The 12,803-nt window shown below is 43.4% G+C and overlaps 1 protein-coding gene across 2 annotated transcripts in view; it reads left to right on the forward strand.

Annotated features, from left to right (window-relative positions):
* The first annotated feature begins 474 nt into the window (after positions 1-474).
* The window catches only part of UVRAG (UV radiation resistance associated), a 100,276-nt gene continuing 87,947 nt past the window's right edge, over positions 475-12,803 (forward strand). Inside the window, exons 1-2 of one of the 2 annotated variants that reach the window (XM_040583622.1) lie at positions 553-733; positions 9,816-9,880. Coding sequence is in view for 1 of the 2 variants with exons in the window: in XM_040583621.1 (XP_040439555.1) it covers positions 653-733 (81 nt within the window). In the remaining variant the exon portion in view is untranslated. Of the gene's footprint in view, positions 734-9,815; positions 9,881-12,803 lie in introns of both variants that reach the window. The other variant, XM_040583621.1, reaches the window with a different exon arrangement.

Genomic DNA, 12,803 nt, shown 5'->3' on the forward strand with positions numbered 1-12,803 from the left:
TAGTGGTGAGATGTGGGGCAGGTTGGCCTAAGGGCATGAGGCCCAGCCGCGGGCCCGGACGCTCACGGGGCCCCCGGCGGCCCCTCGGTACGGCCGAAGCGGCGGGACCAGGCCGCTCCCCGTTGCCATGGCGACAGCGCCCCCCCCCCTTCTCCCCCCCACGCACCCACCCAGCAAAATATTTTCGTCCTACCACGTGATAAAAACAGCTCCCCCCACACGTGATGGAGGACGAGCGATGTCACTCAAACCCGTTTTCCTCCAATCATCAGCCGCTCCTCAGGTACCGCCCCGCCTTCCGGAAGTCGTCTCTCCAATCGGCGCCGGCTCCCGTTCCAACGGTTTGACAGAGGCCGGGGAGAGGAGCCTTGATTGACGTTCCATTCAGCCAGAGGCGTCTCAAGGGCGCACCCGGGTTCCCGCCTCGGGGTAGCGCGGGCCAATGAACGATAGGGACGCTCCATTCCCCCGCCCCTCGCCGCCCGCCCCCCAGCACTGCGGTAATATGGCTCCGTAGCGAGCGGCCCGGGCCGGTGCTGCTGCCGCCATTAACCCCTGGGTGCCGGGCGGCGGCGGCGGGGGAGCAGTGGCGGCCCGCAGGGCTCATGCGCAGGCGCTGCAGCCGTTGCCCGGCCGTTGCCCTGCCGTGAGGATGAGCTCGGCCGCCGGCCCTGCTGCCTTACCCCCGGGCTCCGCCACCCGGGCCTTGCATGTGGAGCTGCCCTCGCAGCAGGTACGGCGGGCCTCGGGGAGGGGGGTGGCCTGAGGTGTGTGTGGGGGCGCTCCCTGGGGTGTGGGGTGCCCGGAAGGAAAAGGGGTGTGTGCTCCCTGGGGTGTGGGGTGTCCTGAGGGGTGTCTGTGGGCTCTCTGGGGTGTGAGGCCTCCTGAGGGGAAACGGAGGGGCTCCCTGGGGTGTGGGGTGCCCTGAGGGGTGTGTGTGTGGGGGGTAGCTTGAAGTGAAAGGGGGAGCACTCCCTGGCGTGTGGGGTGCACCTTGAGGGATGTAGGGGCTGTGCTCCCTGAGGGGTGTAGGGGCTCCCAGAGGCGTGCATGTGTGTGTATGGTGCTCCCTGAGGGGTGTGTGTGTGGGGGGTGTGCTCCCTGGGGTATAGGGGGAGCCTGCCTGGGGTGTGGGGTGCGGGGTGCCCTGAGGGGTATGTGTGTGGGGTCCCCTAAGGGGTAGGGGGGGCGGTGCCCTGAGGAGGGGGTGTGTGTGCATGGGCTCCCTGAAGTGTAAGGGGTATGGGGGTGTCTGAGACCAAGTCCCTGAGCTGATGGAAGAAGGGACCCTCGGGAAAAGGGTTTTGAGCACCCTTCTCTTGGGCTGAGAGGAAGATGAGAGGGTGAGATCCCCTTTGCATGGGGGCAGGGGTCTGTGCCCCTCTTCTGCCGGTACTGGAGAGCAAAGGGGGATGTTCCCACTCCCTGAGAGGCTGCTTCTGTGCCCATAGAAGTACTGGGTGCAGATTAAAGCTGGGAGTTGCAGCATAGTTCAAATCAGAGCTGCAGCAATGTTCCCTCCCCATCACATCCTTCCTTCAGCTAACTGTTTTTCCTGTTTGCTGGTAGTTGGCTTCTGGGTTACTGGGCAACTGTCCCACATTTTAATTTTGGAGAGCATTAGGAGCAAGGTTAAGTGAGGAAGTCTAGGATCTGCATGAGGGTTTAGCAATCTGTATCAAACCAAGTCTGTGCCCTTTCCCCTCTTACATGTAGTTGCTCCATTGTACAGGAGCTTAAGCAGTAGTGGTGGAGGGGGGAATAATTACTTAGCAAAGGCATGCTTTTGGAAATAGTGCAAGATGGGAATCAGCACTTGAAGGTTTGGTTCATTGCCTCTGTGTAGTCAGTGCTATTAAGAAGTAGACACATGATCTAAGTTACTTGAGCTATGAGTTACCAGGTGTGAAAATGCAGTTACCAGAGAAAAATCAATAGATGTCAACTTGAAATAAAGTTGTAACTGCTCCTTGGATAAACCTTATTTACCAGACATCCACTTAGGGGCAAAGGGAAGGAATGGAGATGACTCTGGGCTACTGGAGTTGTGCAAGTATTGACCCTAATTTGAGAGCAAGTACTTATTGTAAATGTTGGCCTGATCTACGTTAATGAACATAAGCATGAGCACTGCTTTGGGTGAACTTCACGGGAGCACTGGATCATTTAGAAGATCAAGTATGGCCTTCTCCCTGCTAAATTTTGGGGTTTGTTCTTTCCCAGGCTTGTGCAAAAAATAAGTGAATGCTGGAGAGAGAAGCCATAGTTATTAGTCATTGAACTTAATTTGTGAAGTGAGACCGAAACACTATCCTTTTTTCTAGGAGAAGAAACTTTTGTAGGAGTTTGCAGGAGCAGAAACAGAATCATTAATTATGTGATGTTCCAGTTGGGTAAATACTTAGTTTAAGCCATGTAGGATGCTTCTATGGGTGCTGAGGAAATGTTAATTGTAGTAAGCGTAAGGCTGTGACCAGGTCTGAGGTATTGTTTTGCTGTGTACTCTGCAAATAAAAGGACTGTGTGCTGAGGTATCTGTAATGCTGTGTCAGTGCTTGCCATCAAATGAAGAAGCTTAGAAACTGGTTGAATACCCCGATAATGAATCATCCTCTCACTGTATTGTCTGAGCTTAAAAGTCTGTTACTGAATAACAAGATGCCTTACCTTGAAGGGGCTAATCACTCTGGAGGTATTTTACTGCAGAATCATGAAAAAGAATGGAAAAGTCATTCCAGTCTATTCTACTACTTCTATAATGCAAAAATCTGGCTGATCAGTGTGGTGGTGCTTCATAACACAATAATTCTTTGCTGCCTGTCAGCACAGAAATCAACTCGGTGATTTGTTTTAGTAGGCAGTTTTCTCTAGAACACCCAGTTCCGCATTTTTTGACTACAAGGGTGAGAGTAAGGTGGTCTGAGTCATGGCTATAAATCTCTCTAGAGACCAGATTCTCAAATGTGAACTTAAGGTGAGTGCTTTTAATGACTGAAGTGACTTTTTAAATGGCTGAAATATTGAAGGTGTAATTTGGGTTTAGTCTAGATTTAATTGTGCAGTGAAGTTCACACTGAGTAGAAAATGAAGTTCCTGCTACTTACACATTTGCAAAAGTGAAAAGCTATGTCCAAAACCTTTGCTTATGTGACCACACTTGTATCAGACTGACTAATCTATTCTTTAACTTGTTCGATGGTGACAGGATGACCTGGCCTAAGAATGCCTTTTGCTGTTGTGTTCTACATTTTGAGTGGGAGAAATAGAGGATATGGCTGTAAAGAAGTGCATCTGGTTAAGCATAAAATTCCAATTTGTGTCCTAAAGTAATAGTGCCAGGATGTCAATTTTCTTTTGCTGAAAGAGTGAGTCTAACAGAACGGAAAACGTGCAGGGATTCTTTAGCATTACCTCTTCCTAGTTGCTCGATGCAAGAAAGCCAGGAGTGTTGTGATAACTTAGGGGTTTCTAAATGCTTAAAACAAACTTTTCAGCCCTGATGTTGTAAGCAGCTCAAAGCAATGTGGGCGTGAGCGAGCCAGACCTTTCAGACTCTTATATTCTTGATGGAAGCAGTTGGACAAAACCCCCGCAGTCTTAACATAGAGAGCCAGTCATGCTGCAGTCAAATGATCTGTTTAATGTTGCTGTGCTAATTGCTGACAAAAACAGCTGTCATGTGTGGTTGTCAAGAGACAGGAAGGCCTGTCTTCGTGGACTTAAGAACTAGTGCCTCCAGGACTTCAGACTTTTCCTTCAGGCTGAAATTGGTAAGATTTTACAATCAATTCCAACAGAGAGATAGTGTTTGGAGACCTGCAAGCTGGAACTTGAACTGCAGGTACTGTTGTACAAACAGCTGTACTGATGCACAGTTTGTGGTGAGTGATTAGGGAATTGTAAGGAAGAAAAAGAACCCTTTTTTTTTTTTTTAAACAGATGATTTCCAGTTAGTCTGTGGTTCAGGCATTCAGTCAGATCCATGTCCGTAGACTGAAGCATCCCTCATGCCTAGATGGCCAGCCAGGCCATGAATAAACTATAGGTATAATTGGTTTCGGGTGGAGCAGAGGAGGGTCCCTCAGAAATAATGGCTAGAACCATTTTAGAAAATGACAAAAATGCCCCCTGCTGCTTTATTGTGATAAAAATAGAGAGCAGAAGAAAAATGAACAAAACTGGACATGGATTCCAGTGTAGCAGGTGAGTACTAAGTCATATGTGTCACAGCCTAGCACTTGTGTGACTTGGCTGATTGCAAAGTATTTCAGCAGCTTGTTCCTGAGTGGTTTGACTGTACGGCAAATCAGCTCGTTGCATTTCTGCTACCAGTACTTGCCAGTTGTAAGCTAAAATGTTTGGTCTGCATGTGCTGCTAATTTCCAATGGCCTGATTGATGATCAGTTGCAAGAAGCTTTCTTCTGAAGTAAGCCATAGATGATCTTCCAAATTATAGGGGAAAAACAGTATGTGATATTTAGACTGTGTATAAGGTAGCCCTGTAATGGGACCACAGATCATGTGCATTTTTCCCCAGAAAACTGTTCAACTCTTGGACCCACATTAGTGATACCTTGATGTAAACAGTTTTCTGCTCACTGGAGATAACCTGGGTAATGGGCGTGGGGGGAGCTAGATATTATAGGTACTAGGGGATACACTAGGAGCTGTACACAGGTGTTTTCCATCAGAAGTTTTAGTTCCAGTTTAGTGTCAGTCAATCACATTTTGGTTTGCCCTCTGTAGTGATGCCCAAGGTGGGTCTCCAAGATGAGCTGCTCAAAGACTTTGGATGTATTGTGTGGAAGGGTGCACATGAGGGAGTTGGATACACTCTGGTGAATATGGATGTGGTGGTAAGAAGGGTAGGGGTAAACTGCCACAGTTGCACAGCTGTGAACAGTGTTAGATCAAATTCCAGGTGACCCAATATCTTCTGTATCTTCCAGTTCATAGACCTATTTTGTCAGATGGTGAAAGTTCTTACGTGGAAGGAAGCGGCAATGAGCTTTCAGCCACAGGCATCAGAAGTAGGTGTTTGGGGCAGGGCAAAACAGAGCAAACAGTGAAACCCCCCAAGGACACTGTAGTTTCCATTCACTGTCAGACTGGGATTCATAAAGAACCAGTTGGAGTTTGATGGATTTTTAGGAGCTGGAGAGCAGTGCTTAGCAAACGTGGCTCTTGTGGCTTCCATACTAGCTTAATTGTGGAAGCAGTCTAGCTCACATAGTGCGAAACAGAGGTCTGAGATTAAGGGCAGAGGCCCTGAACTGGTTCCATGATGAGCCATGTGAGGCTTTCTTGCACTCTGAACTTCAGCAAACCGCAGGGCATCACATTTGTTTATAGTCAGTATCGGTACAGACTTGTCAGACTAGATGCATGTTGGTTTCATGAAATGCATGTTGACATTTCCAGTAGCTGGGTGAAAGTGTCATGTGGGCAGGATATGTTTTCTCCCATCCCACCACTGCTCAAACAATGGGTTATCCCCATCCTAAACCTGTTTGGCAGGGAAGGGTCCTTTGTTTTGGATATTAAAGATTACAGTCTAATTTAAGAATTGAAAACCTTCTTTCAGCCAAGCAAAGTTCTGGAGCAGACCCCTAACTGGTAGGAAGAAAATCCCCTTAAATCTACTTTGAACATGAAACTACGCTGTAATGTCTACCTTCTGTGAACTGGTTGACTGTAATAAAGGTATTGAATTCAAAGACTGTGAATGTCCTTTTCAGGTTTATGCTCTTATTCTGTGAACCTTCCCATAAAGAAATGAGAAGTTGATGACAAGACCTAAATGTCTCATTGATGACCGCAGCAGTGAAGACTCTATCCATCCTGTAAAATTTCTTGTACAAGAAATCATTACATTCAGCTGCATTTAAAGAAATGATATATACTAAACATCTAACAGTCTCTGAGCTTTTGGGATTTTAGTAGTTGCACAAGCATAATGTACGCGCTTTAGAAATTTGCATTGCTACCCTGTTTGAATGCAGGATGCAAAGGAATGGGAGTCAGGAGTGAGGTGAACTTTAAAACAGAAGGTGTTTTTTCTTCTGAAAGTACTTCTGGATTCCAATAGTAAATAAAACTGTGTTTTCAGCAGTTGGAAGTGACAATCCAGTACCTTGGGTATATGTTTAAATACTCGAGGTGATCCAAGCGAGTAGAAGTAAAGCAACACAGGAAGAATATTGGTGAATTAGAAGGCTAAAATTTCATAGTTACTTTCTTTAAAGATGTGTGCTGTTCATACACAACAACTTGGGTTACATGGTGGAAATGGGTGATTCAGTGTGCTGGCAAATGAGTTTGAGAGTGTTTGTATGTGGGAGAAGTGAAGAACGCTACTGTATGGTCTGAGCGCTGCATGTGAACTAGTTTTCCAACTAAAACAGTGTGAAAAGAGCATCTGTTTTTGAAATAGTTTTATATAACTAGTGATATATGTCTTCTACTGTGTAATATGAAAACAAAGACTGAGTCTTAAGTATTTTACTTCCTCTTTCCTACTAAATATGCTGGGGGAAATCAGAGTAGTGGGTGGAAAGTGTCATATTTGAGTATTGCTTTCACTTCTCTTTGACATGCACTGTCTTTAAATGCTGAGTGGGGATGGAGGGAAGCACTGCTCTGATAAAATTTAAGTATTGACCTAGTGATCATACACAGCTGTGTCCATGTCCAGCCGTATCAATGTCTACTGTTTGTTGGAGATGATTGGGAGGAAATAGTTGGCTGTTAATCTGGGGATAGACTTTTTCTGTCTGCAGGGTACTGCGCTATTTTTCCTAAAGAATGCAAGTGTGTTTTGCAGTCTGAATGATCTGTTGATAAGTTAGAGATTGTTCTGTCAGAAAGCTGTAGTAAATCAGTTTCGATGCTTTATTCAGGAGATTTGTAGGGGATTAGGGAATGGTTTTAATTGAAAGAAAGGTCTTGGTAGCTGTTAACTAAAAACTTATGAAGAAAGGCTTACTGGTTTGCCCTTGGTTTGTCATCCAGTAACATGATAAACATTAATATGCTTCAGGTTATTAATCAGCATATGCTGTTTGCTTGTGCAATGTAGTGTGTACTTAAAATAAAGTAGTTAAGGTTAAAAGTGCCTTGCTTTGATTTTGTTGATGTTCCATAAGGCCCTGGTTAGTTTTGGGACCTTCCTTCTGAGCATAGTCTTATTTTTCATTGCTTGATTGGTACTCCCAGGTCATTCCCTCAGCTAATATGGACTAATGCTCTCCTGCCCAAGATAAGAGGCTTAAAGGACTTCTCTGAAATGTCACAGTGTTAATGAGGTGGGACTTGCACCCCAGTGTTCCATTTTCTACCCCATGGCATAGTTCCCATCTTTTGTCAAAAGAGGCAGTTAGAGTTTTGGTCTTTCATCTTCTAAATGGGTAAATATTTATTTAGACAAACTCAGAGGAAAACATCAATAAGGAAAGATGGTACTTCTAGCTGCTGTTTCTTAAAGGTCTCTGTTAAAGATGGAAAGACTGTATCTAGTTCCTTGTTATTTGGATCTTATATAAACACGTAGCAAAAGGAGCTTTGTGTGCCCAGTGGTTAGTGCTTGTAAGATTTTCTTAACCTCAGTTTAGAGAATTTTTTTTTTTAGGGTGTGCTGACAGTTTTTCTTCAGAGTTGTGGCTATTGCCAGCTTGCTTGATCTGTTGCTCTTGATGTTGTAGTGACCATAACCAAACACAGAAACAGTTGAAACAGTACACAAAAAGAACTTAATTTGCCTAAGTTCTGGTATGGCTTAAGATTTTGCTTCTGAACCCTTCCTGCCAACTTTATATTTAAGTAAATTCTGTGTTTTGAGTCATGTTCTGTTACACCTAACAAGCTATCCTGTTTGTATCATAAGACTGAATACCTGTGTCTTCTATACCTGTCCTTACCTCATGATTTAGATAACAGGCTCTTTCAGTCTTTCCGCAGAGATAAGCGCAAATTTTGGATGTGGAAGGAAGGACAAGGAAACATAAAATTAGTGAAGAGTGTGAACACTGTGGGCTTGCATTGAATATCAGTTTTAGTCTTGGTTGTCTCGATGGTTTTGAGTGGAAAAATGTGGTATAGATTTTCCACATGTGGTTATGGTGTACAAAGAGATTTCTTGCACCTGGTGGAAGTTACCAGCCATTTACATAATTGATTTGAGGTAGAAGTTGAGTTCTGAGCTGCTCCCCAGTGTAAATTCAGTTATTTAGTGAGGAAACAGTTTGGTGGGGCAGCTACTAAAGAGAGGGTGCAAGGGAGGATAGACAGAAGGATGTAGCTACCTCGGAGTAATATGTAACTGTCTTGGCTAATTATGTAATAACTGAAAGAAATTATCAGAATTATTTTCTGATACTACTGTTGCTGTTTTAATTAGCATTAAAAGAGCAAGTTGGGCCATTGATGCATTTTGTTAGATGCAAAGTTGACTTCGCATGTTTCATTCTTTAACTCTGGGTTGAGCTAATGAAGGGCTGTTCTATGTTCAAGTAGCTTGAGAATAATAATACTTCTGCATGGGCCATATCAAGTATAGAAGTGTTCCTTATACTTCCTCTTTCACTTTCTCCCTATACAAATTAGGGAAGGCTCAGTGCCTTTTAGAAAACATCTTCCATTTGCTGACTGACCTTGTTGAAACTTAGTGCAGTACAGAAGCAGGAGTAGTTGTGGGGGAGTGTGGGTGATTAGAAACCTGTATTGAGCCTTAATGTGTTAAAGTGAAAGCTTCATAGGAATCTTCTAAGGCGAGCCTTTCAAAAGCCTCTCAGATGCCCCTAAGTGTAAAGGAAAGGAAGCACCTTGATTTAAGGAACTGTAAACTAAAATTCACAATTGTACATCTGTGATAACTTTGAGCCTGTGTTGATGAAAGTAGTTTGGACTCTGCTTGTGGTCACTTAGTCTGGGTAAATCACATGGCACAGATTCAATTTGTCTCTTCCTTGCATCAAATCTTAAGAAATGTGAGGGAAGAAAGTGTTTGTGGCATCTTCACAGGAAAAAATACAGTGAAATTCTACGGTGCGTCTTTGAACTGGTATTGGCCTTGCATACGATTGATAGCAGGCATAACTTTTTAAAGACTATTGCCAGAAAGTAGCACTGAACTAATGATGGTTGTGTAGCTCTGAGGGCCTTGCTGTCTTCAAGTGTGTGCTGGAAGGACATTAAAATAATTCCAAAAATTCCTTCTGGTGTGTCCTACAAAATTGCACATCAAATGCTTCTGCTTTGCTTCTGAAGTAGATCTGAAGTCGCATGTGATTCTCTTAACTCTGAGCTGAACTGTGGAAAACTATTTAGTTACAAAACTTACAAATCTTCCTAGCAGGTGTGTAAACTGGAGTACAAGCATTTTCTTGTCCTTCCTGTGGTTTTAAGTAACAACACATCTGAATAGTATCTAAACTTCCTACTGTACGTTTCTTTGATATTAAAAGCTTTGTGTACTGCAGCAGACTTGACCCAAACCTTCTGTGAGGTACTTTTTTTTTTTTTTTTTTTTTTTTTGGTAGTGGAGTCTATCGAATTGGAAAACAAGGCAGCTTGAAAACTTTATATAAAATTGAATTAAATATGAATTCTTGTCTACCATTTGACTTCCAGGAACTCAGATCACATGATTGCTACTTAATATTCTAACTGGTATGGATAGGTGAAAGCAAGTAGTTAGTGAAAATCTGAGGAGTAGGAAGTTGTAATAATGAGGTGTAGAACAGCACTGGGATAAGTAATGCTGATGTTGGCTAAATACATTTTGTATTTTGATAGATTTTGTGTTTGTTTTTTTTAGAGCTGGAGCATCTATGCTTTTCAAGAAGAGGAAAAAAACCACCCAAAACCCTCAACCTGACTGCTGTGAGCTAGAGCCCTGTGGTTTTTTTGTGACTTAATTATGAGAAGTATTCAGAGAACCAAACAGCTGACCTTGCAAGATCAGTTCTCTTAAGTTCGAAGCAATTAGATTTGCTGTATAACGTTTATGTTGCTAACTAGTCTTTGCACCGCACTTTAATGCGAAAATACTTGGAAGGATTATGCTTAAAATCTTCCAGTGCAACTGTGGGTCATAAAGCAAGCAAGCTAGGAAACTCATGTGAAAGCTAGGTAAAACCAGAATACATACCAGCTTGTACAGAGGTCAGAGCTGATCCTGACCTGAAGAGAATTTATGGAATATCTTCCCTTGAAACAACTGGGAGGAGGGCAACAGTGAAAATCAGAGATGGTGTCCAGAGGTGAAGACTATGTCTTGGTGTTCATGTTAAAAAAACATCTGATAGGTAGAATGGTCCTGAAATTGTAGCCAGTGTTGAAAGTCCTGTACAGTGTGTTTTCTGGAGGAAAAAATGATTGCTTGTCAGGTATTTGGGCCTCTGTGAGAGCCCTGAGTGGTAACTTTATTTTGACAGCTTTGAGCTTTCAAAGTATGTTCTGTAAATTTCAGCTTTGCTTGTGCAAGATGGCTTCCCAGCCTTCTTACGCTGGTTTTACCCTGGTATTTACATTTCAGGCAAAAGTAAGGTCGTGGGGTTTTTTTGTGTGTTCCCCCCCCCCCCCCGCCTTGCTCTTTGTTGAAACAGAAATGCTCTCTTGAACCCATCTGATGCTTTGCACTTTACACAGGTTATATGGGATGTCACCAGGAATATGAAGGTGGTGGGATGGGGGGGAAAAAGCCTTTTCCAGTCCAGCACCAGATTTATAAAACTTTCTCCCTTGTCAATTGAATTTAAACTTCATTCTGGAAAATGTATTCAAATTTAATAAGTTGTTTAAAAATTAGACTATTCCAACAGAATTTCTGAAACTTGCTCACGAGTATGGGTGCAGTAGGCCCACTGTCATTCTTTTACTAACATCTAGAAATTTTCAACCTAACCACCCTTTCACAGAGGGGGCTGTTTGATGGCATCTTGGATGGCTGTTGCTGGGAGAAACTAAACTGCCTGCCTTACTTAAGTTTAGATGCTTTTTTGACACTTCTGCAAACTAATCTGTCAAAGTGCTCTTGTTTCTGCTAGGAGCAAGAATTTGTGAATGGTTTTACTGAAAGGGACAGTGATAAAGAGGGCAGACCATGCAGCCGGGAGCGAGGGTGGGAAGAGGCAGATGTGGGACAAAAAGAAGACAGACCTCCCCGTTTTCCCAGCAGTGAGCCATTAGATTGACTGGGCCGCTAAAAAAAATGATAGGCTCCATCCATGTGATAAAGAATAGGCTTAGCTGTTGCCTGTATTAATGACCTGAGCTTCACAATTCATACTTGGAGCCTGAGCTAGTAAGTGTGGTAGATCAGTAGTGAAGATAGAAAAACGGTGTTTGGCTGTGTTCTCATCCAGATTGGATATACTTATGTTTTTTTCCCAAGGTCATCATGTTCTTGTAAGAGAATAATAAAGTAGTTGAGATGGAAGAGGAGTCAGAACTCTGTGCTTGTTTTTGCCACCCATTATGTGACCTTGAACACATAATTGTGAAATTCCACGAATACTTTAGGCTGTTGTAGGTAGTCGCTGTTCTTGTGGTTCCATCAACAATCCAGACCTTATGTTAACAACCGCACACTCTTCTGTCTTGTTTTGACTTAAAACCTTTTCTTCCCCGTGCCCCCCCCCCCCCCCCCCCCAATCTTTGCAGTGATTTTTATTAATGGGACCAGATTGTTAGACCACAAAAAAACCCAAAAACCCCACCAAGCCCAACAAAAAACCAAACAAACAGTGAATAGCTTTGTCACTTCAGTTTCTGAGGCCTGGAGGGAAGCAGAGAGTGTTGTCTGGATCAGTGTAAGCCATCAAGAAACTGCAGTGTTAAAGTCTGCCTGCTCCAACCTGCTTTTGTGGTGGGCACATCTGTGTAGCTGTAGGGAGCTGAATTGGAGGAACTTAGACAAGTTTCAAAGTAACGTCTTTTTTGCCAGCTTGACCTTGGCTAAATTCTGTGACACTCACCCTGAGAGCGCGCAAATGCACAAGAAAGCATTGTGCAGGATGGGAACAAGCGTCTAGATGGAAAAAGTGGTATTTTAGGCAGAGGTGGTGAAAGATTACAGTATCTTAGTGTTGAGGGAACTAAAGCGTGAAGGGACCGGGCAGTTTCAGTCCTTTAAACCTCAGAAGACTTGGTAGATTTATAGAGTTCTGAGATCATCTGATGAAAAAGCAAAGTATTAACAAGGTTTTTGATCAAAATACTTTATTCTGTGGCGGTCTGACTTGTTTATGGCCAGCAGTAGATCTGGAGAGGTTCCCAGAAAGTCATTGAATGGGAACACTAAATACATTAAACAACTGATAATAGTTCTTCAGAATGATAACTGAGTGCTTTTCTTAAGTAATAAGACGACCCCTGACTTTTGAGAGAAAGTGAGCATGGATGGCCTCACAGCACTCCGTAGCAGCTCTTGTCAAGATGCTGCTCTTGAATTCTGGGAAGCTGGTTTTGTGGCTATGCAGGCATGAGGGATGAAACCTGATGGCAGGCTCTGCTCTTCTGATCTCTTGTAAAGAGATCATGATCGTCTTTTCTATATATCATGGGGATAGCTGTATGCTTATAACCTGTGACATCTTTACCTCCAGCAGTGTTGTTAAAATATAAGCTACTACTCATGATTTCTTCTAAGGGACAATTAGTGGATCTCTTCTCTTGTTTTGTAGTCATTTATTTTCAGGGTAGAAGGAAGCACTAATTTCTTTTGTGTAGGTCAGCATAGGGTTGCTGTATAGGAATTGCTTTTACTGAGTTGAAACTTAGACTGGCAATTAAATAAACTGAT

This window comes from Falco naumanni, chromosome 2 (genome assembly GCF_017639655.2).
Source record: "Falco naumanni isolate bFalNau1 chromosome 2, bFalNau1.pat, whole genome shotgun sequence".
Classification (NCBI taxonomy): Eukaryota; Metazoa; Chordata; class Aves; order Falconiformes; family Falconidae; genus Falco; species Falco naumanni.